The sequence below is a fragment of the Mustela erminea genome, chromosome 4 (assembly GCF_009829155.1).
Source record: "Mustela erminea isolate mMusErm1 chromosome 4, mMusErm1.Pri, whole genome shotgun sequence".
NCBI lineage: Eukaryota > Metazoa > Chordata > Mammalia > Carnivora > Mustelidae > Mustela > Mustela erminea.
The window spans coordinates 129,469,042-129,494,292 of NC_045617.1; the positions used below are offsets into that span (position 1 = coordinate 129,469,042).

Consider the following 25,251-nt stretch of genomic DNA (forward strand, 5'->3'; position numbering starts at 1 on the left):
GTGTATAGGTAGATGTAGTACATGTAGATATAGAAGGAGATTTATTTTAAGGAATAGCAAGTAAGGGGTAGGCTACCAGACTGGAGACTCAAGAGAGAAAAGTTGCAGCTTGAATCCAAAGGGCATCTGCTGGCAGAACCCCTTGCCCAGTGGGGGGAGCAGGTGGGGAGGTATCAGCTTTTTATTCTACTCAGACCTGTGAGTGACTGGATGAGGCCCACCCATATCACAGATGATTTACTCAAAGTCCACCATTTTAAATGTTAATCTTATCCAAAAAATACCTTTACAGAAATATCTAGAATAATGTTTGACCAAATATCTGGGCACCTTGGCCCAGCCAAGTTGACATATAAAATTAACTATCACAAAACTCTATCTCTGGGACCTAAAAAGAAGTACTTCTATCACTTACGAGTACTAAATCAGATTCCAAGGAATGCTTCTAAGGAAGGAAGCAACAAACTGGCTGCAAGGGCTAAAAGAATAAATCTGAAGTTATGAAACAAGATAAAAATTCTCAGTGAAGTAGGAATAGAGGGAAACTTCCTCAACTTGATAAAGAATATCTATAAGAAACCTAGAGCTAACATCATACTTAATAGGGAAAAACTAGGAACTTTCCCACTAAGATCAGGAACAAGGCAAGGATATTCCCCTCATCCCTCTTTTCAACACTGCACTGTAAGTCCTAGTTAATGCAATAATACAAGAAAAATAAATAAAAGGTATACGATCGAGAAGTAAGAAGTTACGAATACTAGGTGACATGTTTTATGTACAGATGTTTTCATTCACTACCCTTGATCTTTACCAAAAACCAATGAACAAACCCCCCCCAAAACCTAAGGAAAGCTACAAGATATCTGTAATTTAGTAGGATCATTGTACTGATTCCATGTAATAAAGGAATAACTAATGTACATGAAGTGATTTTCTATTTACAAAGGCTTTCACATTTATAATCTCATTTGATTCTTAAAACTTTGTATGGTAGAGGGGCTGGTATATTCATGATTAGTGGTGCCAGAGTTCAAATTCAGATCCTTTAACTCCAAATCTTGTGCTTTTTATACTATTTATGTGAATTTCTAGAGTATGCTCTTTTCTCCTGATGTACAATGAGGTATTAAAATATGAATGTAATTCTTCAATGTCAAGTTCTGACTTTCATCTTTACTACCTTCTAAGGCCTATATCTCATGATTCATAAACCTACTGAATCCAGAAAAATCACAGAATGCTCTAGAACTATACTGTTTGATATGGCAGCCACTAGCTGTAAGTGGTGATTTAAATTTAAATGAATTAAAAGTGAAAATTCAGTTCCTTAGTCACAACAGCCACATTTCAAGTGCTGAATCAATAGCCACAAGTGGCTAGTGGCTACTGTGTTAGGCAGAGCAGACATACAACATTTCTATTAGCAGAGAGAGTTCACACGAAGACTTAGAGATTAATCCATCATTTCATCCATTTCCCAGCAGAAACGACCAAGACCTAAAAGTTATGTAACCTATGCAAGATCACACAGCTCAATAGTGGAAAACGTAGGTCTCTGAACTCCAAGTTATTTGTTTTTCATTCTACAGAATAATCTTACTAGATGAAACCCAACAGATCCACATAAATCTTTATCAACTCACAGTTAGCAGATAACTAATTTCTAGGCATTCTTTTAGAACATACTGCCCCACTTTCCTTTCCAAGCTTCTAAACTCTTTGTCCCCTTTTCCCTAAAACCTTATCCAGTAAGGACCAGACAGGAGGAATTCGCTGTTCATTAATTGAGCACATATTTAATAATACGTGTTCTTTGTGCTGAAATTAACTAGAGTTGTTTTTTGTTGATCACAACTAAGGATCCTGGGGATGGGGAGGGAGAGAACACAGAGACTATCCCCCAAGCTGAAATTTGCCTCTAATTAAAAGTCAACTTCACACTCCCGATTTGGGGATTAGAGAAGAAAAGTCACCTCCTCTGGTAAAATGAAAGCACCTTGAAGGCCTGGCTCATTCCAGATTCTGAATAAATCCTGTTGAATTCATTGATAGGTTGAATATTTGATAGGGTTTTGCCTTTGAGGTAAGAGCAAAGGATGGCAATAGTAAGAAAAAAAATAGCTCCTGTCCTTCTATCAACAGGACAGACTAGTCAGCCTTCACCTTGACCCAGGCTAACAGGTACTCCCTGGTATACTGCTAGTAACGAGCATCAGCTTTATAGTTCTTAATTTTAAAATTTCTGTTCCCTGGCAAAATGATTAGTTGCTTAAAGTACTGGGTATAACCTGTAAAACTGCTCTGTTCCTTCCTCTCCAAAGTGGATATAAGACCTAGCTCATGAGCTCAAGAGAAGACTACTGCAATAAAACCGTTAACTCCCACAGAAACATTAAGGACTATCATGACTGATTTTTAAGCTGATCTTCAGCAGAGGTCAAAGTATGTCTTAATTTTCCATTCATGTGGAAAACCTTACCTCTAAGGGTAAAAACTACCCATAAATGACCACAACAGAAATAAGGAAAACATAAAAACACTGTTTCATTATTGCAATAGCTTCCGACTTTAGAAAGCTCCATTCATTTTGGTAAAACTTAGAGCGGTAGACTTCATGCTTTTTAAATCGTTTACCTCATTAGCGAAATAAGTTTATGCATGCAAATTTAACGTTATGTTTGTATTTATTTAGATGTTATCCACATGTGCTCCTGTGCTATTAAATTATGTACATTATAAAATAGACACAAAAATACACATTTAAAAAGAGGAGATAAAAATTATAAGTAGTCCCATATTTCCTTTTTGTACCTCACAGGATTGTCCTGCATAACCTCCCCACCTCACCTCACAACAGACAGTTTTAAAGTAAAGCAATGTTGGAATTGATGTTTTAATCACTGTCTGTATTATAAAGTGATTGTATTATGAAGTGTATGTATAAAGTGATTGTAATCACTTTACAGAGGGATGTCAGAATATCATAAAATCCCAGAGTGGCAAACCCCTCTCACGATGGCGTTGATCAGCTTGTGCCTGGACATCTTCAGTGATTATCAGGGAAAGGGAGGGGGTCACAATGTCAGAAACAGTTTATTCAGGAGTTGAATGGCGTTTATTGATTCATGCAGTAATTTCCTTTCTCCCTAATACAGAATATGTGTAGCATGAGGACAGGGGCGGGGACTAGATCTGGCTTATTTATTGCTGCATCCCATTGTCTAGAAAAGTGTCTCATACATAAAAATTTGCAGAATATATAAATGGTGAGTGGTTCTTTTTTTTTTTTTAAGAGACCCTTTTCTCATACCTAGTCTGGCTTTAGTAACAGCGGCATTTTTCACACTTAACTAAAGGTGCCAAGCACCTCTATCAAAAGCACTTTTCGGGGCGTCTGGGTGGCTCAGTGGGTTAAGCCCTCTGCCTTAGGCTCGGGTCATGATCTCAGGGTACTGGGATCGAGCTCCACATCAGGCTCTCTGCTTGGTGGGGAGCCTGCTTCCCCTTCTCTCTGTCTGCCTCTCTGACTACTTGTGATCTCTGTCTGTCAAATAAATAAATAAAATCTTTAAAAAAAAAAAGCACTTCACATTACTAATGCACTGAATCCTCACAACCACTTAGCTGAAGAAAAGCATGTAATGTAGGTACTGTCAAAACTCTCATCTTAGCTGAAGAAAGTGGAACACGGAGTGGTCAAACGGCTGGCCCAAGGGTGGGCACTGGTGAGTGGTTGAGTCGGGATTTGCTGAGGCCAGTGTGACTCCTGGGTCCACACTTGTAACTACGACATGCACAGAAGACAATGTCTAATCTCCTTCATGGGAAAGGCCTTCAGGTATATAAGGATAGGCCTCCTGAGCCTTTCACCTTCATCTTTTTTCTGAACAAAACATTCTGGAGTCTTCAAATACCTAACAGATGATGTGGATTCAGTCCTTCGACACCTGTGGGTCTCCTTCTCCTTAGGGAGTCCCTGAAAGGTAAAGAATCCAGCCATGGGCTCCATGGGGCTCTGGGAATGAGTCCTGGCACTGCAAAGTCACTAAGTGACTCTTTGCAAATAACTTCAGCTTACCACACCTCAGTTTCCCCCCTGGAAAAATGAGTTGATAAGAGTTCTTTTTTTGCAAGAGGGCAAACTGTCCTTTTGTTCAAATTTCTCTCCCAGGAAGAGTCTTGGCACAGTACATCACTCACAAGGGAGACACATTAGCATTCACTTGGACAGTAATGCTGAACTTTATGGGAACATATTGTACTGACCTGGGAAATAGCTTTCTTCTCTTTTCATTGGAATAATTTGGCCCTTTAACTTAATTTTATATGATGACACTGACTCAATTCTCTCTGTCTCTTGCTACACTGTTTTTCCTTCCTTATAGGAAAAAGAAATCCTCATAAAAAAATTTATAATACATCAAAATATTGATAGGAACCTTAAACCTTAATGTCTGAAGATATCTGTTGGCAGGATTTATGGCAGAAGTTCCACTGTTATAACTTGGCAATTAGGAAATATTGATAAATGCAAACACATTATTGATGTCAATTAAAAAAAGCACAAGATTGATGAGCCTCCCAGAGTGCTTTGACACAAACAGTTAGAGAGTAATGTCCATCAATACACTTCTAACCACTATAAATGCCCAGGGAAATTAGGCTGCCAGGAAACAAAGGGTGCTTTCACATTAACAGTGAGATTGTTTAAACAGATGAGCCTCTAGTCAACAGGAATATCTAACAGAACCTCAAGTAAAGTTCTACAGAAAAAAAAGAACACTTATTGGTGATTCGTGATAAGGCAGACAAGCAAAGTATTCAAGCAGAGTCAAAGATCGGGACACACACTGACTTAGCTAAAGGCTGGGCCAAGTACCTGAGTTGGTTAGACCTGATTATACAAGTGAATAGCATATACCAAGCCAGAACCTAAAGAAAAAGGTAGTTACTACGGTAGTACCTCAGAACATATTTTAATATTCCCATGTACCCTATTTTAGAGGACCCGAAAAGAGGCTTAGATTTATTTTAAATGGGCGACATAAACGATCAAGGCTCCATTCTCCATGCATAGGAAGGATTCAAGCCTGCATTACGAAGAGAATGGGAAGTACTGGGAATTTGCAGAGGAGAATTAGTTTAAGGGAAGGTAAGATAACTCATTAAGTTTTGGTCACGATGGCTTTCAAGTGCTGGTAAAACACCCAAGTGCAAATATCTACTAAACGGAGGCTAACAGTTTACATGAGAGAAAGGACCAGATACGAAGTTTCAAGGAGTAAGTGACATCAGATCTGTAAAGAATAAGGTTATAAAAAAGACTGACTGACTTTGGGGTAAGGAGGTCTATGCTTTTGAGACAGCAGCTGAGTTTTTATACGAAAGAAGGTAGAGTTAAAAAAAAAAAAACATCAACCAATACACACTATGTTAAAGAATTCTGAAAGGGGAAGCAAAAGCACATTACCCTGCTCATCTGGGAAGTTGATCTCTTCGATGAAGCTCAGGGAGGGCCTCGTGGAACACTGGAAGACAGCATTCTCATCCAGAGCTTCAGATCATCTGACTCAACCCCCGGCTGCCCAGTGCACACAGCTAAGCCACACCTAACTCCTATATACACTGTAAAATCAACAACATCTTAAACTGGTTCTCACAGAGAGGTGGGGTTTAGATCTAGAGAAGGACTGGCCTGAGGTTCATGCAGAGAAAAAACTAAAAGCAATCTTAACCTTCCCTTAAATTTTCTAAGAGCAACTAGGTCAACATTAGCTTCCCAAGTTAAATTTAAAGCTAGACCATTCCCAGCCACTGGGATGGCCACAAGTATTTGTAAGAATGTGGCAAAATTAGAACCCTTACACACTGCTGATGGTAATGTACAGTGGAACACTTACTTTGGAAAACAGGCTGGTGGCATTCCTCAGAAAGTTAAAACAGAGCTACCATGTGACCCAGCAATTCTGCTCCTAGTACATACCCAAGAGAAATGATAACATATGTCTACACTAAAATTTGTACACTAGTACTCTTAGAAGCATCATTGATAATAGCAACAAAGTGGAAATGGCCCAAATGTTCCTCAGCTGATGAATGGATAGATAAAATGTGATAAAGTCATACAATGCTATTAAAAAGGAATGAAGCATCAACACATACTATGAATGGATGAACCTTGCAAACATTACGTTAAAGAAGCCAGTCACAAAAATAACTTCCATTTACATGAATGTCCACAGTAGGTAAATCCATAGAGACATAAAGGAGATCGGTGGTTTCCAAGTGCTGGGGCAGAGTGGGTTGGGGAGAAATGGGGTCACTGATGATGTGTATATGATGTGTATGGCATTTCTTTTTGGGATGACTGAATGTTCTAAAATGACTGTGATGATGGTCACACGACTCTGTGAATATACTAAAAGCCATTGCATGGTATAGTTTAAGTGGGTGAATTTTATGATATGTGAATTAAGTCTCAATAAAGCTGTTACTTATTTTTTAAAGATTTATTTATCTGAGAGAGGGAGCATGAGCTCAGGGGGTGGAGGGTGAAGAGAGGGAGAGAGGGTGAGAAAAAGAGTGTTGCAAGGGGAGGGGCAGAGGGAGAGCGGGGATGGGCAAAGGGAGAGAGAGAATCTCAAGCGGACTCCCTGTTGATCATGGAGCCTGACCAGGGGCTCGACCTCATGACCCTGAGATCATGATCTGAGCTGAAATCAAGAGCTGGATGCTTAAATGACTGAGCCAACTATGTGCTCTTCCTTCTTTTAAAAAATATTTACTGATTTACTAGAGAGAGAGAAAGAGAGAAGAGAGAGTCAAGGCTGTTATTTAAAGAAAAAAGGCATACACTGAATGTTCTAGCAACTTAAGGAACACATGATTTAGTGAAATCTACACAATATTGGCCTTCACTAGGGAAGAACAGATTGAACTGCCAGATTTCATCAGAAAGTTTTACCAACAGGCTGAATCTTGATTGGTTCTGGAGTTGAGAAAAATCAGACTAGGAAATTTCCAGACAACACCCCGAGAAAAATTTGGTGTACCAGCAGGCCAACCCACCCCAATTTAAGCCCTGATAATCCAGTGCTAGAACATTTGGCCCGGTGCATTAGCATTTGTCACTGGGCTGGCTCCCAAAAGCTGCTGCCCTGTTCTGCTTCCACTGGTCTCTTTGCTGTTCCCATGGTGATCTATCTGAGAGGAGATGCTGAGGACAACTTGTGCATCCGAGTGCTGCGGTGTTTCACAAAAGACCAAAGTAAAGAGCACACTCCTATCAAATATCCTGAAAGGCTGAACAAATCTTACAAGTGTCTTTCTTGGTCTAGAGCTCAATTAATCTTCTTTTCTTTCCATCTATTCCCCCTGAAAGGAGAGAAGGTGTGTAACTTCCTGAATAATTTTACCTACACTTGAACTATGGCTGCTATGAAGACACGGACTCTTGAGATCTTTTTATCGCCAGGGTTTATGTGACAAGCAGAAACACAGGACGGATGAGCTACAATTTACAGGAGCAGGAAACCCTCAGCTGCACTAGATAATATCCCTCAAACAGATAATATCCCCCCAAATAACTTCTCCCTGAGATGAAGAATGCATTCCTGAGAAGATGTCTCTGCTATTCTCTTGATATTAAGCCGTGTCACTCTACTTGGTTTTTAAGAATGTTGTCTTGCACTATCAGCCGAATTCCAAAGAACTCCAACAGGTGTATGCACACTATGGAAACATATGAGATTTCCAGTTATAATAAGAGAGAGTTTCATTGTTCAATATAAAAGAGAACTTAGAGTCTGAATCTCTGTGAAAGTGTAGCAGAACGAAGATGGTCCCTGGGGCAAACGTTAATTTAGAGAGACCCAAAGATCAGTAGGTACAAAAATCAAAGACAACTTGCTGGCCTTCTGGAGTACAGGCACTCAGTGCAGGGTGACAGGTTTGTGGGGACCTGTTCAGGGGCGCAGTATCAACTCCTGGTTCTCGACCTTGGTTGCATGTTGAAATCACCTGGGGAATTTTAACACTGCTGACGCCTGAGTCCTACCTTCAGAATCTCTAATTCCATTGGCCTGGAGTGGGCTGGTCCGCGGGACTTATGAAAGCTCCAGGTGGTTCTTAATGTGTACAATCAAGACGGAGAACCATGAGCAGAAAGTGAGAAGTCCTGTCTTTGAAGACCCCACTAAAGATCAGGTAGACTTTGCTTCCCCCAGTAATAGAAGATACAAAATATAAAGTTGAGTGGAACTAAATCCCATGTGTACTGCAACATACAGGTAAAAAAATGTGTTAAACTTAAGATGAAAACTTTCTTCTTCTCAGGGAAATGTATGGTTGCTTTAAGACTGATGATAGCTTTTCTTTACAAACAGTAGAAAGTGCTTAGATAATGGAAAACTTTATCTGTGTATGGTTGCAAGTATTTGAGGTGATTAAGTAACACGGGTATTTGATAATGGAAAGTGCCAGTCTTCATTTCCTTTTAGTATCAAGGAAGGGCTACAGGCAACCTGGCAAGCCTTGGTAATATATGCCTAAAGGTCCCTCCTGTGTGCCCAAGTGCATGGACAAGCCTATGTCCTCCTTCTTGATGAGACAAAAAACTTTACATCCCTGACATGGCCTGGAAATATACCAAAGCCTCAAAAGGCCCTGAACTGTGGGGGGAGGGAGGAAGAAGTTTAATTTGCTCAAGACACAAACTATCCCTTTTCTTTGAATGAGTCATTTCACTGGTCAGATTTAATTCCCTTCTCTGCACTGCACTCAGCCCTGGGTCAGGCCTCTGGGTCTGCCTCCAAAGGGAACAATCTGTCTTTCAGATCCCGCCAGCAGTGAGGCTCGAAAAGCTCTGAGGACCTAGGGGCGCGGTGCCTCATTCTCTCTGTGTGCCTAAGGACCAGGGCATGGAGATTCAAGAGTCACAATGTTATGGGCACCTTCCCCAGAACCCCATTCCTTGATTTTGAGCACCCACTGATTTTTAGTTGAAAGGAGTTTTCAGGGGCACCTGGGTAGCTTAGTCAGTTAAGCGTCTGCGTTTGGCTTAGGTTATGATCCCGGGGTCCCGGGATGGAGGCCCACATGGGGCTCCCTGCTCAGCTGGGAGTCTGCCTCTCCCTTTCCCTCTGCCTGCCACTCCGCCCGCCATGCTCTCTCTCTGTGCCAAATAAATAAAATCTTAAAAAAAAAAAAATTACATCATTATAAAAAGGGGGAGGTTTCAAGGCTACAGAAGTGTATCTAAATCAAATTTTTATAAAATTCATTTTACTATAAATGCAATGAAAGATCGTACTGTCAGGCAACAAGGAATGGCGATAAGAGACCTCAGCTCAAATCCTGCCTTCAACCACTACGGCTAAGGAGTCTCCCTCTCCTTAACCCCTCTCTCTGTGCCTTGGTTTCCTCACTGTAAAATGAGGATGTGCTGCAGAGTAGTTGTAAATGAAATGACCCATGCCTGCAGCACGTAGCATAGAAGAAGAGATAAAAAGGGTAACCCCTGTAGTCTCCATAGTCATTGGATAACCATAACCAGAATTAATTTTTATAAATGTTCAGTCAACTTCTAGTTACATTTTTCTGGTAATCTAAATTTTCTTTCTTTCCTCTTTTAAAGATTTATTTATTCATTTATTTAGAGTAAGTGAGAGTGCATGAGCAGGTGGAGGGGCAGAGGGGTAGAATCCTCAAGCAGACTCTCCATTGAGCACAGACCTGGACATGGGGCTCACTCCCAGGACCCTGAGATCCTGACCTGAGCAGAAACCAAGAGTCAGATGTTTTACTGACTGAGCTACCCAGGTGCCCCGGTAAGCTGAATTTTCATAATGGTTTTGTTTAAACAAAGAATCCTGGCCAGGACATGATGGTTTTTGATCTTCCTACATTTCTGGGCATGTCTGAATTCACATGAAAAGAGTTCTCCCAAAAGGTAAAGGTGAATAAGTCATAATGAATTGAGAACCTTTATGTTTATAACACGTGCATTCCCGAAAGCTCTGGAGAACTGACCAGAGAGGCAAAGGGGAAGCTGGCTCATCACGCAGTATTTGGTTCCCTGGCCTTGCCTTTGATTCCCCACCTATCACGGACAGGCTGATTTCCCAGCTTCTAATTTCCTTACATATAAACAGAGGAACATGAACCTAATGCCATCCCAAGACGCTACCAAAGGAAGATGCAAGCAATGGAATAAGCATCAGACCGACTCACCAGTCTTTCATTCAGATATTTGGACAAGAATGACTTGTTCTAATAGGGCCTCTCCAGAGCAGCTACAGTAACCTCCACTCTCTTTATTTCTCCCAATCCTCCGCCCACAATATGAATAGATTGTCATAAGTTTGTATGTATGGCAGGACCACTATCTGTCTCAGAGAGAGCTATTATAATTGGTTATAGTTCTAAAAGGTTATGGTTTATGGATTAAAACTCTGCTAGCTCAGGTAAGGTTTTATACTTTGTTGATAAAGGTTATTCCAGAAATAGAATGAATGACACCAAACCACTACTAAGACACTCAAATATACATAATTTAGTCCTTTAGAATTAAAGCACAGAATTAACTTTTATCTTATTTTTTTTAATTTAATTTAATTTAATTTAAATTAATTTAAAAGAGAGAGAGAGAGCAAGTGAGCAAGCAGGGGAAGGGCAAAGGAAGAGGGAGAGCGAATCTTAAGAAGGCTGCATGCCCAGTGTGGAGTCTCACATGCGGCTTGATCCCAGGATCAAGTATGGGATCCTCTGTTCACCGTGGTACTCCCGGTACCTTGTAGTTACCATGAGCTTTCCAGTGACCCTGAGATCATGACTTAAGATGAAACCAAGAGTCAGACACTTACCTGACTGAGCCATCTGGGGGCCCCAAAGCACATAATTCATTCAGCAATATTTTCTAAGCATTATCAGTGTGTAAGGCGCTGTGGTTAAGTGTGGGGATAGACACGGTCCCTGCCCTCAAGGAAACAAGGATCAAAACCCCTATTAAATGAAGAAACCACACATGCAACTCTCATGACTCGTCCACCTCTATGAAGGTATGTGTTCCAACATGAATTCTGTCATTCATCTGTCATCACAAAACAAGTTCTTCAAATACCGATCATTCTTTTTTTTTTTTTAAGATTTTATTTATTTGACAGAGAGAGAGAGATCACAAGTAGGCAGAGAGGCAGGCAGAGAGAGAGGGAGGCAGGCTCCCTGCCGAGCAGAGAGCCTGATGCAGGGCTCGATCCCAGGACCCTGAGATCATGACCTGAGCCGAAGGCAGAGGCTTAACCCTCTGAGACACCCAGATGCCCCAATACCGACCATTCTTATTCTTAGCCCTCTCTGCCCCTACTTTGGTAGTTCGTTCCCGCGGACGCTCAATAGCGCTTAGGAATAAATATGGATTGCCTGAGATGAACATTACAGAAATCTATGGAAAATCTCCCCCAAGCTCTGTGAAGACATGCCTTGTTGATCAGGAACTGTTCTCTGTGTATGAGCGTGAATGAAAAGACAAAGGTGGAACCAAATCTTTCTACCTGTATAGTGTGCTCTGCTTGCTGGGCCCGTTAAGGGCTCCTGGTTTTGCCTTCCCATCTTCTGAATTTAAGGACAGCTTTATTTATTCAAATTAAGGCATCCCCAGTTTCCACTTGCAAATACCAACTGGCCCTACCTGCTCTTTTTATTTTCCTATAGCCTCTCCTTCATTTCATTGCCTGGTAGTCCGCAATGTGACGGGAGCATCTAAAATAAGAAAATAAGAATATGGGGACTGCATTTCCCTTTTGCCCTCCCAGTTCCATTTGGTGGATATGCTTTTATCCACATGTGATAAATATTTCATACAGAAACTGTCACTTGGAATCTAGTCTTCGCAGCTTCACTGAAACCACCGAAAAGCATTTCGGAGAGTCAGACCTATATTACAACAAGTACCATATGCCAAGAGCTTGCAGATTAGCAAAGCCTCTGGTGTCGCCACGGAGAAGAGCGGAGAACAGAGCTGCCTGAAAGAGGGACTGGCGGCAGCTCCCTTTCTGCACGTTTAGAGATCTGGAAGCAAACTGTGACACAGCTCCGTCATTTCAGCCCTTGAGATTTTAAAGAAGTATGGAAAGAAGCAAGCTGATGCACGGACGTGGGTGCAACCATCTTTCATTCATCCGAACATTCACCACGGGCCAGGCGCTCTGCTGCTTGCTTCACAGACACACTTCTCACCTCCCAACAAGGTGGGACCAGGAAAAGGAGGAGTTCCACAGGAAGTCACCTTCCTAAGTTCGGAAAGGTAGGCAGTGACCACCAGGATTTGAAACCACTCCTGATTCCCTGGACGCGTACCCTTCATGCCTCCTAGCAGGGTGGGGAAATTGGAACCGAGTTTAACAGCCTTGTCGCCTACTGTTGGAATTCACCTCACCAGATTGGCTTTTGTTTTCAGCTTCCTCTGGTAGAGCCAATACATTAATTTCCAGAAGGAGCTTCTGGCTTCCTTTCTGGTACGAGCAGTAGCCACAACCTCAGGCAAAGCAGGATACTTAGTTTGAGGGCTGAGTGCAGAGTACTAAAGGTTAACTCTATTCACGGGAGCGGCTTTGCTGATGTTAGAGGGTGTTACGTCTCCGTATTCACGAAGATGCCAGGAAGACTTCTTGTCAGAAAGGCCAAGTCTGCTGCTCTTGCCCTGAGGCCTTCTGCGTCTCCCTACCAAGCCATCATGACTCTATGAAGGATGTAATGAAAGGCTCATGATATCTACAAGGCACCGGGAGTACCACGGTGAACAAGGAAAACAGCCCTGCCTTTCTGGAAGGTCAGAGGCTAAGGGCAGACATGCCTTATGAACACACCACTGCAGTGCTTGGTGGTCCAGTGGACAAGATTTTGGCAGGCAAGGAAGGAGGAGGAAGGGCTTTCAAGGCCTCCACATGGGGAGCTGCTGAACACAGAAAGGTGTTCGCTGGGCATGTATGGTGTGTCTTGTGCTGTGTTGGTCCAATGGACACAGCAGGCCCAGCCCTCAAGGAGCCTGCCGTCTGGCAGAGGAGAGACTCGGCTGCTCCCCCAAGTCGTGACGCAATGGCAGGGCCATGCAGGCAGGACATCCAGCAGGACTGTCTGTGGGACGGGCTCTGCCTGGCACACAGACAGACAGGGGCAAGCTGTCTTCCTAACGTCCCTAAACTGCCCAGTATAGAAAAGAGCAGTCCATGTCCTATCGGGAAAAATGGACTCTGTTCTAAAACACATTTCAGTGAGAAAACTACTAGGTATTATGAAAAACATGGGTGTCTGTAAATTTCCCAGAAGGGTCTGTAAATTTCTCATTTCATAAATGAAAAAAAACACAACAAAGCACCAAGTGTGGCCATGCTCAGAACGTAGTTCAAAGCAAGAGGAACATCTGGTTTTGCTCTTTTTACTGGTCTCTTCTTCTCCATCCCATTCCTTCTTAAGGGCCTGTTGAGGCCCAGTGAGGAAAATCACTTTAGTTAAGTGAGGTGTTTACAATCTGTCAGCTGTCTGAAAGGGCAGCTTCTGTGCATGGTTCCAGGACCCCTGACCTCACCATGATTCGGGTAACGGTCCCGCCTTCACTGGTATTAAAAGCCTTTACGAAGTATAGCCAAAGGGTTTTCTCGAATCGACCCGCTGCTGGGGCCGGCAACCAAGAACAAACATTACATAACTCAGCATTACATAACCCTGTTACTCCCCCACACCCAACAAAACACGCTGTCTGCGAGCACAGGGCAGCTCGCTTTTCTTTTTAAAGTCAATTCAGTAAACGGAGGAGGTCAGTGACATAATTCGCCCTTGGTCAACATCCAACACTCCCAGGTATGTTTCTGGGACCTAACAAACGTTAGCAATTATTTTCTGAGTCAGAAGGTGTCCGGTGGGAGGGAGACCCCAGAGAGTAGCCCCCACCCGAGCCCCAGGAGGAAGGTGCCAGGAGAGGACTTGCCTGCCCACTGGCAGTGACTGTGGGCAGACCCCAGGGCTGCCGGCTCCTGGGCCCCAGCACCTGGGTTTTTACTGGGCTCCAAAGGCAAGTCCATCTTTGTGGAGGCAGTTCTGGAACATGCTCACCTACCAGTGAGACGGAATGACCTGTTGAAAAAAGCCCCAAGTCCGATCTCAATAATGCCAATTCACACACAAATTCCTGTGCCCCTGGAGATCTGGGAAACACGTGCCCCCAAGTCCTTACTTTTCATGGATGAGGCCTAAAAGGTCATGGCCTTAGGGCGGTGCTACTGCTAATTTCTGACGGACTCAGGGGGAATTCCATGTGGCCTCTGGATTGGTGCTATTTTCACTGCATTCTGGAGTTGAGATGGGTGGGAAGAAGAGATGAATTTAGGCCGCAAGAAGTGGAAATGCTTGAGGAAAAGGAAACTATTTAAAATTCTGACTTAATTGTACACAAGCATTAATTGAATAAAACTAAGATTATCATGGTGCCACATCTAAGAGAATTTTTAGAGCCTTCTTATTATTTATAATGGACCATTTCATGACATGACACCTTAATTACCAGACTGGGGAAGAGAGAAAATTTCTGACACAACATTTGGCTTTGGTATTTCAAAAACAGAGCTGGTACAAAACTAACATTAGCTTCAGAGTGGTACTCCTTGGCCTTGAGTAGAAAAATGGTGTGATGCTGATATTTTAAGAGAAATTAAAGAACATGAACAAGGCCAGAGAGGCTACTGAATAAGTGTTAGGATTTCAGGGGAAGTGTATTTGGCTCTGACCCTCTTCCCTTCTCATGGCCACGACTCCTATTATGTCTTTGCATAAAACGACAAGAGTTTTTGGACTCATAGATGTATAATTAGGAGGTCTCTGTCCAACAGCACTAATGAATCTACCCTTCATATATATACAGGTGAAACACATCAAGTTTGAAAAAATCCAACTGCAAATAGCAAGTGCTCAGGAACTGAAGGTATTTCTCGCACATGCCCTGGGCGTGCGGGATCACTGGCTCCCTGCCACCCCAGTGGATGTGGTAGAGAAACACAAATAAACGTAAATGGGGCGAGCCTGTTCCACTGCCCTGCCTAGAAGGTGTGACATTGTTCCACTGTCATCCTAGAAGAAGATCTTCTGCATAAGCATGGCTGAAATTAACTTTGATTACTTGAAAGGACAAGCCAAGCAGCAAGGCATCAAAAGGTTTCCAGGGAAGGGCACTTCAGTGATAGCTTGTCAGGAAAAGCACAGTTGGAGCTGCAACCTTCAGATCTATGGGGAAATTCTGAGCAAACACTTCTTAAATAAGGTGGCTGAACTTTAACATTTTTCAGACTGTGGTTTCTGTATTTTTTTTTTCTTCTTTTGAAGGCAGAGAGAGAAACAGAGTTTTTTGAGAGATGCTAAAGGAGATCAGCTCCTAGGGATAAACTATTCATGAGCCTACAGAAGGTAAGCTATTACCTTCTAACATGAATTCTAAATGAGCAATTAGAAAAGGAAGCCTACCTCTTGCCTTCTTCTCCCAACTCCAGTGTCTTATTTATCCCTGTTAAGATCAGACCACCCACAGTTTGATCTCTCTTCTAAGAACTGGCTGAAAGGTGAGACTAGATGTGGGCCCACCATTCCCCTAATTGTGTGTCCTTGGGGAGTTATTCCAACACTCAAAGTCTAAATTTCCTCATCTAACACATGAGGAAACCAGCATTTTCTCACAAGGCTGCTGTTAGAAACTGAGACAACTTGTTCAAACTGCTTTGTAGTGTCAGTGCGGGAAGAGGACACAATGAGCCAACACTGACAGCAAGCACACAATCATCACCAAGACCACCACCACCACCACAGACCGGCATCACCTTCATCAATATTTATCAGTAAAACCATCTCTTTACACATGCGGTCGATGAGGCAAATAAAGAAGGACCCCAAGATCACACAGTATGGTCCTACCAGAGCTGAGATTACAACTTCCACTCTTCCTATGGATCAGTGTACTTCCTGCTCCAGAGCTCATGGTATCTACGTCCACTTTAAATGCTTCAGCAACAAAAATGGTTCTTTGAGGAATTCAAGAGTGAAAAGCTCAGTAGGCTACATGGGAGAAAGATAATAAGAGTTCCCAAATGAAAACCCAAGCAAAACTTTCTATAAATAGCATTACTGTTGCCTTCCTCATGAGCTCTTCTGAACACGCAAGTATGAAAAAGAACTATTACTGTATCTTAAAAATGCAGAAAGAAAATGGAATCTTGTTTTGTACACGTCGATCGTGGAGGGGTCAAGCAAATTTAAGGCACAATTGCTGACAGGCATTTCATCTATAGGAATGCCATCAGTATTGCCCCAGACTCGAGGATTTACTGGAATTTCTAGAAAATGCAGGGAGGGAGGAAATTAGCTCAAATTCTTCATGAAGTTTTTTTTTTTTTTTTTTTTTTTTTTTTTATAGCTGCAGAAAAACTATATATTGAACAGATGAAAAAAAATGAATGTCATACATTGGCCAAGCTATAAAAGTAATCAACCCTTCTCATTTGACAGGAGTTTGGGGAATCTTTCATTCATACTGAAAGAATTCAGATATCCAAAAGATGAAGGGTTCACTCAGGGGGCAATTCTGGTCACTGTATATAAATTCATGTTGATTTCCTGAGGATTTTTATTGAAGTCCAAGACAGAGTGCTTAAATCTCCTTTGCTTCTGACTGTTTATTAGTTTTTAAATATGAAGATTGATCTTTTGATCTAATCTTAGTTGATCTATATAGGCAGGGGGAAAGTATTGCTGGGGTACCCTTTTAGAGTCCATATATTTCTGTTCTATTAAATGAACAAATAGGTGTGATCTAGAATGAAGACGAAAGGTTTGTCTCCTGAGAGTCAAAATGAGAAAGACCATCTACAAGGTCCCGATGGACTTCAAGATTCCAATCCCAACTCTGCTTCCAAAGAGCTTATAAAGTCAACTCATAATTAGATTGCATAGACTAGGTGCTTGATAAATATCTAAGGAAAGAAACTGTGCACATGGAATTACAGAATATATAGTGTCATTCGATTTATCTAACAGATCATGTTTCATGCAGCTGAGAAGCCAGCCAGGGAGCAGGGAGAAGTCAAATCAAGAAGAAACTAGCGTTAACATGAAGGTGGGGCTCGAGGAAACCACCTTAATCTTTTTCTTGCCTATCAAGTTAACGTATTATTGCTCTTGAATTGCTACTTAATTTTCTTTGAAAGAAAATGCTGTCCTCAGAGATGTGCTGTAGTACTAGTAACACATCTTCTATCAGAAAGGAAGGCTAATAGCAGAGGTTCTAGAAACATTAATAAAATAATTCAATTTTCTGACTTTACTTGTAGCAGAAAGGTTTGACCAAGAGAAAGTCCTGAAATTTATGATGGTATAAATACATAGCTGGCTTACAACTTTACTTATCTATAGCCCAAACTCTGTTGAGTTAAGATCTTAGTAAAAATTGGTCAAGGAAAGCTGAGCATAGAGTAGTTTATTTAAAAAAAAAAAATGTATTAGGTAGGTTTCTGCAAAAAAAGAAGGGGGCAGATATTTATGTGAAATGTTAAATCATGGGATTTTAGAACTGGAAGAAGCCTTAGAAATCATCATATAATCCTTTGATTTTACAGATAGGAAACTGAAGGTTCACAGATACAAATCCACTTGTTCAAGTTTCAAATGATTTAAGTTCCCCACGTTTAAATACCAATGTCTAAAGCACTTTATTTTTCCTGATTAAGGAAAAAATTGATGACCAGCTATAATTCTTTTTTTGTGTGTGTGGGAGAGGGGCAGATATTTTTTATTGTGGAGAAAAGTCCCTTAAAATTAACCATTTTAACCATTTTTAAGTATACAGTTCAATACTGCTAAATACATTCACACTGTTGTGAAAAAAGTCTTCAGAATTCTTTCAACCTGCAAAGCTGCAACTCTATACCCAGTTAACAGAAACTCCAGGACCCGGCTTCCTCCAGCGCCTGGCAACCACCACCTACAATCTGTCCTTCCGTGACCCACTTCCTTCATCCGCTTCCTTCGTTTGTGTAATGTCCTGGAGGTCCATCCATGCTGCAGCATGTGTCGGAAACTGCTTCTTTTTTTAAAGCTGACTAATATTCCATTGTAGGTATACACAGCATTTTGTTTATCTGTTGACCCACTGGTGGGACTCTGTGTTGCATCCACCCCTTGGCTATTATGAATAGTGTATATAATTCTTTTCATGTATTTTGCTTTCTCACTTTCTCTTTTTTAAAGATTTTATTTATTTATTTGAGAGAGAGAGCATGAGCACAAGGAAGGGGGAGGGGCAGAGGAAGAGGGAGAAGCAGACTCCCCGCTGAGCAGGGAGCTCAGTCTAGGACTTGAATCCAAAACCCTGGGATCATGGCCTGAACCAAAGGCAGCTGCTTAACCAACTGAGCCACCCAGGGGGCCCTCTTTTCATATATTTTCAATGTCCCTAATGTAGGAGTTGAATTTTCTTTATTCCATCAAAACAACTGTCATGTAAATCTTAGAGATTCCCCTAAACTATCAAAATGGTACTTACGCCAAAGGTATACACAAAGAGAGATAGACAGTGTGCTATTACTTTTCTTCCAAATGATCTAAAACCATCTTCCCTTTTCACAGGCTTCTTTAAAGGATGAGAACCGTGGGTAAGATATGACTTTTAATTCAAGTTCTTTTTAAAAATATTAAGATCCCATTTAATATACTTTTTTAAAGATTTTATTTATTTGAGAGAGAGAGAGAGAGAGAGAGCGAGAGAGAGTGAGCGCATGAGAAGGGGGAGGGTCAGAGCAAGAAGCAGACTCCCTGCTGAGCAGGGAGCCAGATGCTGGACTCAATCCCAGGACTCCAGGATCATGACCTGAGCTGCCGGCAGTTGCTTAACCAATTGAGCCACCCAGGTGCCCTTTAATTCACGTTTTACCCACTATTTAGGGCACTGGGATGGATGTTGCAGTGACTGACAGTGAGAGAAGACAGACATTGTTCACGAGCTTCTCATTTCACAACCAGCACTCTAAAAAAGTTACCGGTGGTCATTTCTCTTGATTGGCCACTGAAAGACTAAACCATAAAACGGCAAACAAAAGTTAAAAAAAAAAAGAGTTTCAGAGACTCCCATCTATCACCATCCAAAATGCCAATGAATTGGACAATTACTTTGCTTTTAGTGACCTACAAATAAGTAATTAAGTGTAAGCCAAGAAACACTGAAAATGTTCACATACACACAGTCAGGTTAACTAAAAGGAAGGCTTCCTGGAACATCAACCCCTTTCCTAGTATTTTTTTTTTTTAAGATTTTATTTATTTATAAGAGAGCAAGAGAGTGAGAGAGAGCATACAAGCAGGGGGAGAGGCAGGCAGAGGGAGAGGCAGGCTCCCCACTGAGCAAGGAACTCCACGTGGCACTCGATCTCGGGACTCTGGGATCATGAGCTGAGCCAAAGGCAGACGCCCAACCGACTGAGTCACCTCGGCATCCCTTCTACTATTTTTAACAGCTGCATGGAGTCTGCTCTGAATGGCTTGATACTTCTATTTGAGGTGCAGCAGTCATCTTCCCTAATTCCTCTTGTCCACCCTGATGGGCAGTTTAAAAACTCGCCCCTTTTTGATGTTCCTGATGTTCTCATCAAGGCCGCGATTTTAGCTGAAAGCAGTAGCCAACAATTTCAAGAGAAGTTTTCATTTATTTATTTTTAAAGATTTTATTTATTTATTTGACAGAGAGCGAAAAAGAGAGAGAGAGCACAAGCAGGCAGAACGGCAGGCAGAGGGAGAGGGAGAACCAGGCTCTGTGCTGAGCACGGAGCCCAATGTGGGGCTCGATCCTAGGATCCTGGGATCATTACCTGAGCTGAAGGCAGCCACTTAACTGACTGAGCCACCCGGGCGTCCCTAGATTAGTTTTTATTTTTGTTCTGACACCTTACCAAGTTAGAGAAATATATCCAGGTATTTTTTTTTTTTTTTTTCCTGCCAGGTGCTAGGAAGGATTATATAGTCCAACTTCAGCTGGCTCTTTGCCTGGCAGAGTCAAGTTGCTCTCAAGAACAAAACTATCCCAACCGTCTTTGTATAAAAGCAAATGGGAAGCTGTCTCCTTTGCCTGGCTATGCATCACCACCTAAAAATGGAATTGAATATAAATACATCTTTGGTTGGGTTATCTTCAGCTGTGCCAAATCAGATTTCCATTTCTTTGGCAATAGAAATTGGAAAGAATTACTCCAGTTCTGTATATCTTGTGTGAAAACTCACATCAGCCATGTCATTATAGAGACTAGAAATGAAGGGTATTGGAAACCTTGATCATTCTAGAAAACTAATTAAAGGAAAACTTACTGCAGCTTCTGAGAGTAAAGTTCCTTCAGGTATCCTTGAGGTGCCCTTTAAGGAAAATGAGGCCAGCAATCCCATGCCATGCAGAGACTTACACATATCTACAGTGTTTTGATGCTGCCCTTTATCTGCAATGAATGAGAAGCCCGCTTGGATCTGTCCTGTGACAAAAAAGCTGTCCATGAAGAGTCTAATTTTAGATGGGCTTTTTACGGAAATTCTCAATGACTGTTCTGATGTGTATGAGGTCACATTCTAAGAAGATGGTTCTTGGTGTCCAATGAGACAGAAGAAAGAAGCTATGAAAGTACCCAGCAATCACGTACAAAAACAAACATTTCAATGTTTGTTTGTCTTCATGAGCCTTCTTCAGTGACTGTAGCCAATGATGCAAGAAAGAAGTGGATGTTACTGACCTAACACCAGACCACTCTTCCCAGGATGAAGAAGACCCTATCTTTGGGATGGATGCCCAGCGTGCCTGTGAGCGACCCCGCTGTTCTTCACCTTCGCTAACAGACCGTTCAGTACCATCCCACCACAGGCCAACATAAAGCTCGTCATCCGCTCTGCCAGGTTTGGATTTTCCTCCTCTTATCCCACTTGACGCCTAGTACTGTCCTCTTATGGTTTTGGGTAGTCTCACCTTACCCCTAACAGCAAGAATATGTCTGTCACTGCAACCAGCCCCAAAAGCGGTCTCCACGTGAGTTCATCCAGCAGCAGGGTGACACAGGGGTCATCACTAGCAGCAGAAGCATCAGTCCCGATGTCAACCCTCATCAGATGAAAGGAGGACTCACCTGACCCTAGGACTCATTCATTGAAGCTGCTCTTTCTTGGGTCTCTCTCTGTGGAAGATTTTTTTTTTTTTTAAACAACTACTTTGATATTTACTGAAACACCAAATGGATTCTTTTGCTTTTCAGGAGATGAATACAGATGACCGCACCAAGAACCAAATGACAGGCAAGGAATTTTCTTATTCGTGCTGTACTCTGAACACCAAATACATTCAGCCATAACTGTATCTTTTTGAGAGATGGATTTCAATCTCCTATGTTATACAAATCAGTTTGAAACTTTTTTGTATAATAAACAGCAATAAAGTTACATAAATATTCAGGTAAAACTTTTTTTCTAATTAAAGAAAGAGGTAATCATTGATTCTAAAATGACAGCAACTTTTGTTTAATGTGATTTGGGGAAATATATGCAAAGAAGTTGTTTGCTCAAAACAAAACGGAAAACCCCTATCTCCCTCCACACCCCAGCCAAAAAACCAAAAAAACCGAAACAGAACAAAACAACAAGACAAAACACACCCAAAACACCCTGCACTGGCTTTAAGAACAACCTGTGTGGTATAAAACTGTTATCACTGAAAAGCTCCAAAACCTTGCTGTTACCCAGCATGTACAATCCCATACTACAGCATCAGGTGTCGTCACCCAAATACTGAAGTTGCACATGAACCTCCTTTTGTGGGATGCCTTCCTTACTTTAGTACATGTACAACCCGTCCTTGGGGGAGAGGGGAACAAACAGTATTTGGGTAGAAATTTAGTGCTAAATCTGCTAGCCTACTTAAGCTGGTGGTTGGGAACCTTTCTTTCTTTTTCTTTTTTTTTTTAAATATATATATTTTTTAAAGATTTTATTTATTTTACAGACAGAGATCACAAGTAGGAAGAGAGGCAGACAGAAAGAAAGAGAGAAGGAAATAGGCTCCCCACTGAGCAGAGAGCCCGATTTGGGGCTCGATCCCAGGACCCTGGGATGACTGGAGCCAAAGGCAGAGCCTTTAACCCACTGAGCCACCCAGGCGCCCCGGTTGGGAAACTTTCAACAGGGAATAGTTGTTCCTCTCCTAGAGATATTGGTTTTACTCAGTTAACTGTGTAAGGAAAGGGTCTATAACACACGCACATGCACTTGTGTGTACACACACACACACACACACACATCCCTTCTGTTACCCGGAGTGCTTCTTTCCGAGAACCCAGGATGGTAGCACAGCCTTCACTGGACGCACTCTGATGAACACAGAGAGCATCACACGGCTGGAAATAAATCCCAAACTCTGCAGAGATACGTGTTTTCACCGGGTTTCTAGATAAAGGTGCTACACATTTCGGCTGTAGCTGAGAATTCCTAAAATCACAATCTTAATTGGCATACTCAGGGAAATTCTGTCAAAGTACAGAAAGACGGGTCTGGCAAGGCACGCCCACTGTAGCCGGAGCTTCCCACTCTCCTCTGCTTCTTCTATATCTTTTCTCACAGACATGTGGCTGGTTAGCTAGGCAGCTAACAAAGGTGACCACTCTACATCAAAACGCTTGGAAAATACTTCTGCTTTGAAGAATACAAAATCTCTGTGACCTACACAGGGAGAGAAGGCCCGCGGGTGATGGCAATGGTCTTTAGAGGTCACCTTGAGTTGCATGAGTACAGAACATAGAAGTAGTGACACCAAATAAGGTAGGCTCTGGTTGTTTAAAATCTATAGTGGCATCACAAACTCTAATGAGGGGTGATCACTGAGAGCTATTCTAATTCATGCCTATAAATAGAAATCAAAAGGAATACCTTTAGAACAGCAAAATGGAAGAAAGAACCAAGATGAAAGCATGCTTGACCTTCTTGCTTTTCTTTCTGATATGAAAGACCCAAGGGGCCTTGTTTACTGTCTGAGGTAGAAAGTACTTAGGTACTTCTTTGCTGCCCAGATTGTGTGAGAGCTGTTAGCCCAACCCTATACACAACCCAACTTCCGTGCACCCTTTCTGGCACCATCTGGCACATACACAAAAGGCCTCTCCAACTTTTTTAAAAAAAGATTTTATTTATTTATTTGAGAGACAGAGACAGCACAAGCTGGTGGAGAGGCAGAGAAAGAGGGAGAAGCAGATTCCCCGCTGAGCAGGGAGCCCAGTGCAGGGCTGGATCCCAGGACCCTGGGATCATGACTGAGCCGAAAGCAGTAACTTAACCCACTGAGCCACACAGGTGCCCAGGGTCAAACTATCTTTACAGAACCATTTTATACGGACATAATAGGAATTTAAAGAAAGGGGGAATGATGCCTCTGCTGGTTATAGGATATGAGAGGATGTTTGTCCTTGGGAAGAAGTTAGAGACTGACAGACTGGATTATAATTTCAGCGAAGAGTTGGTCTAAGAATGTCAAAGAAAGAACAAGTGTATGCCAGGCTTCTACTGAATGGGCCATAACGATAGAGAGTGAGCAAAAGGAGTCTGACTTGCTCATAATGGAGTAAAAATGATCTGCCATGCTACTTCTTGAAATCAGAGTAATCCTTAGGAGGGTGTGAACCAAGCAGAACCCTGGGTTCTGGCTGAACCCTGACAACCCTTGGTTGCCACAGTGAAGCTGAAATCTCTCAGCGCAGTAGTGAGGACACAAAGGAAGAAGGGCCTCTGAGGAGAGGCTGCGCTGGGTTGATGTGGTCCTGACCTATCTTGGGTACAAAACTGGGGAATGACTTAAGAATATCTTTATCCTTCCATTTCTACTGACTCAGGAGTGCATGTCCTTGAACTTCTGAGTTTGCTCTAAGCTCCAGTCTGGCCATGTGGCCATGGACAAGGATCCAGCTTACACCTTGGTTTCTCTACCTCGAAAAACCAGAAGAATATCTTTGCTAAGAGACTTCTTTAAAAAACTCACATTCTTAACCGCGTGCAGTTGTATTATTAGCAGCACAGCTGATGGAAGGGACTGAAGACATGTCCATAGAAAGCCAGATCCACTTTCAAGACAGCCTAGACAGCGGGGAAGAGGTAAACAGAGTCGGAAGAGGACAAGTCGGGTGAGGGTTACACTTTGAGCACTCCCTTTACAGACCTGCATACCCAACAGCTGCAAATATGTCTAGGGGCTTTGTCATCCACAGAAAAGTGATGCTGAGATTGATGTGCATCTGAGTGGATGGTCTTTGCGTCCAAGTATCCAAGAGAAAGAGGGATCTGATAGGAAGGGTATTACAGCTCATGCCGGTTATGTCTCATTAGATTAGGGCGGGCCCCCTCAGGTTTCCACTTTCTCCTCATGATTCATTCTCTTTGAGGAGAGGTTCTGGGTGTAAGGACCTATTTAACAAGAGGCTTTCATTAAAGTTAAACTGTCCCTGCTCCCCTTCCCCCAGGGGATTTACTTAAAAACAAGTCCGGGAAGCCAGCTCCAGGTAACAAAGCTCAGATACAAGGGTGGGTCAGGCCGGGTGGAGATATCAGGTCAGTGGGGAGGGTTGCATACTGTCTCCCTAGCTACCAAGGAGTAGGGCTCCACCCCGCCTTTGGGAGCCTTTTTGGCCCCAATCCTAATCAAGTGTAATAGTCTGGTTCAAATGTCTACTAGGGTAAATTGTAATTCAGTTTGTCACCTAGCATCACTGTGGAGTTTCCTGTGTGTGTTACAATCTCATTGGTCACCTGTGTGTGGCCAGGCCCGACCACATGGCCTTCGCCCTTAAAAGCTAGTCTGCGAAGCAGAGAAGGTCACCTCTCTTGTAATAGGTGCGTCCCCGAACGTTCGGTCTGATTCTTGATGCTTGGTGAGAAATAAAGCTTTGCTTGACCTTCGCTTTATATCAGTCTAGCTCCTTTAATCACGGACCCATTATTGGGGCATAACAATGGGCAGCCAGCAAGATACCATGAGTTGGTGGCTCAGACCCCCTGCCTGAGATGTATGATCTCAGGGGCCAAATATATCTTCACACACTCCTTTGGCCCACAGAGGATTATGGAGAGTCCACCATAGGGGGGGCGTCTCTAGATACTCCTGATGACAGTAACAGCAAGTATTTACTATGTGCCAGCATCCTTCTAGGGCTTCAC

At 42.3% G+C, this 25,251-nt stretch overlaps 1 protein-coding gene and 1 pseudogene across 2 annotated transcripts in view; one reads left to right on the top strand and one right to left on the bottom strand.

The window, feature by feature from the left end:
• The window catches only part of LYRM4 (LYR motif containing 4), a 166,917-nt gene that overhangs the window by 92,976 nt on the left and 48,690 nt on the right, over positions 1-25,251 (bottom strand). The window contains exon 3 of one of the 2 annotated variants that reach the window (XM_032341016.1): positions 14,231-14,345. The exons of the other annotated variant lie outside the window; for it this stretch is intronic. Within the exon in view, the coding sequence (XP_032196907.1) occupies positions 14,280-14,345 (66 nt within the window). The 3' untranslated portion in view covers positions 14,231-14,279. The remainder of the gene's footprint in view (positions 1-14,230; positions 14,346-25,251) is intronic. 2 annotated transcript variants of the gene reach the window in all.
• LOC116589098 lies at positions 19,512-21,561 on the top strand (annotated as a pseudogene).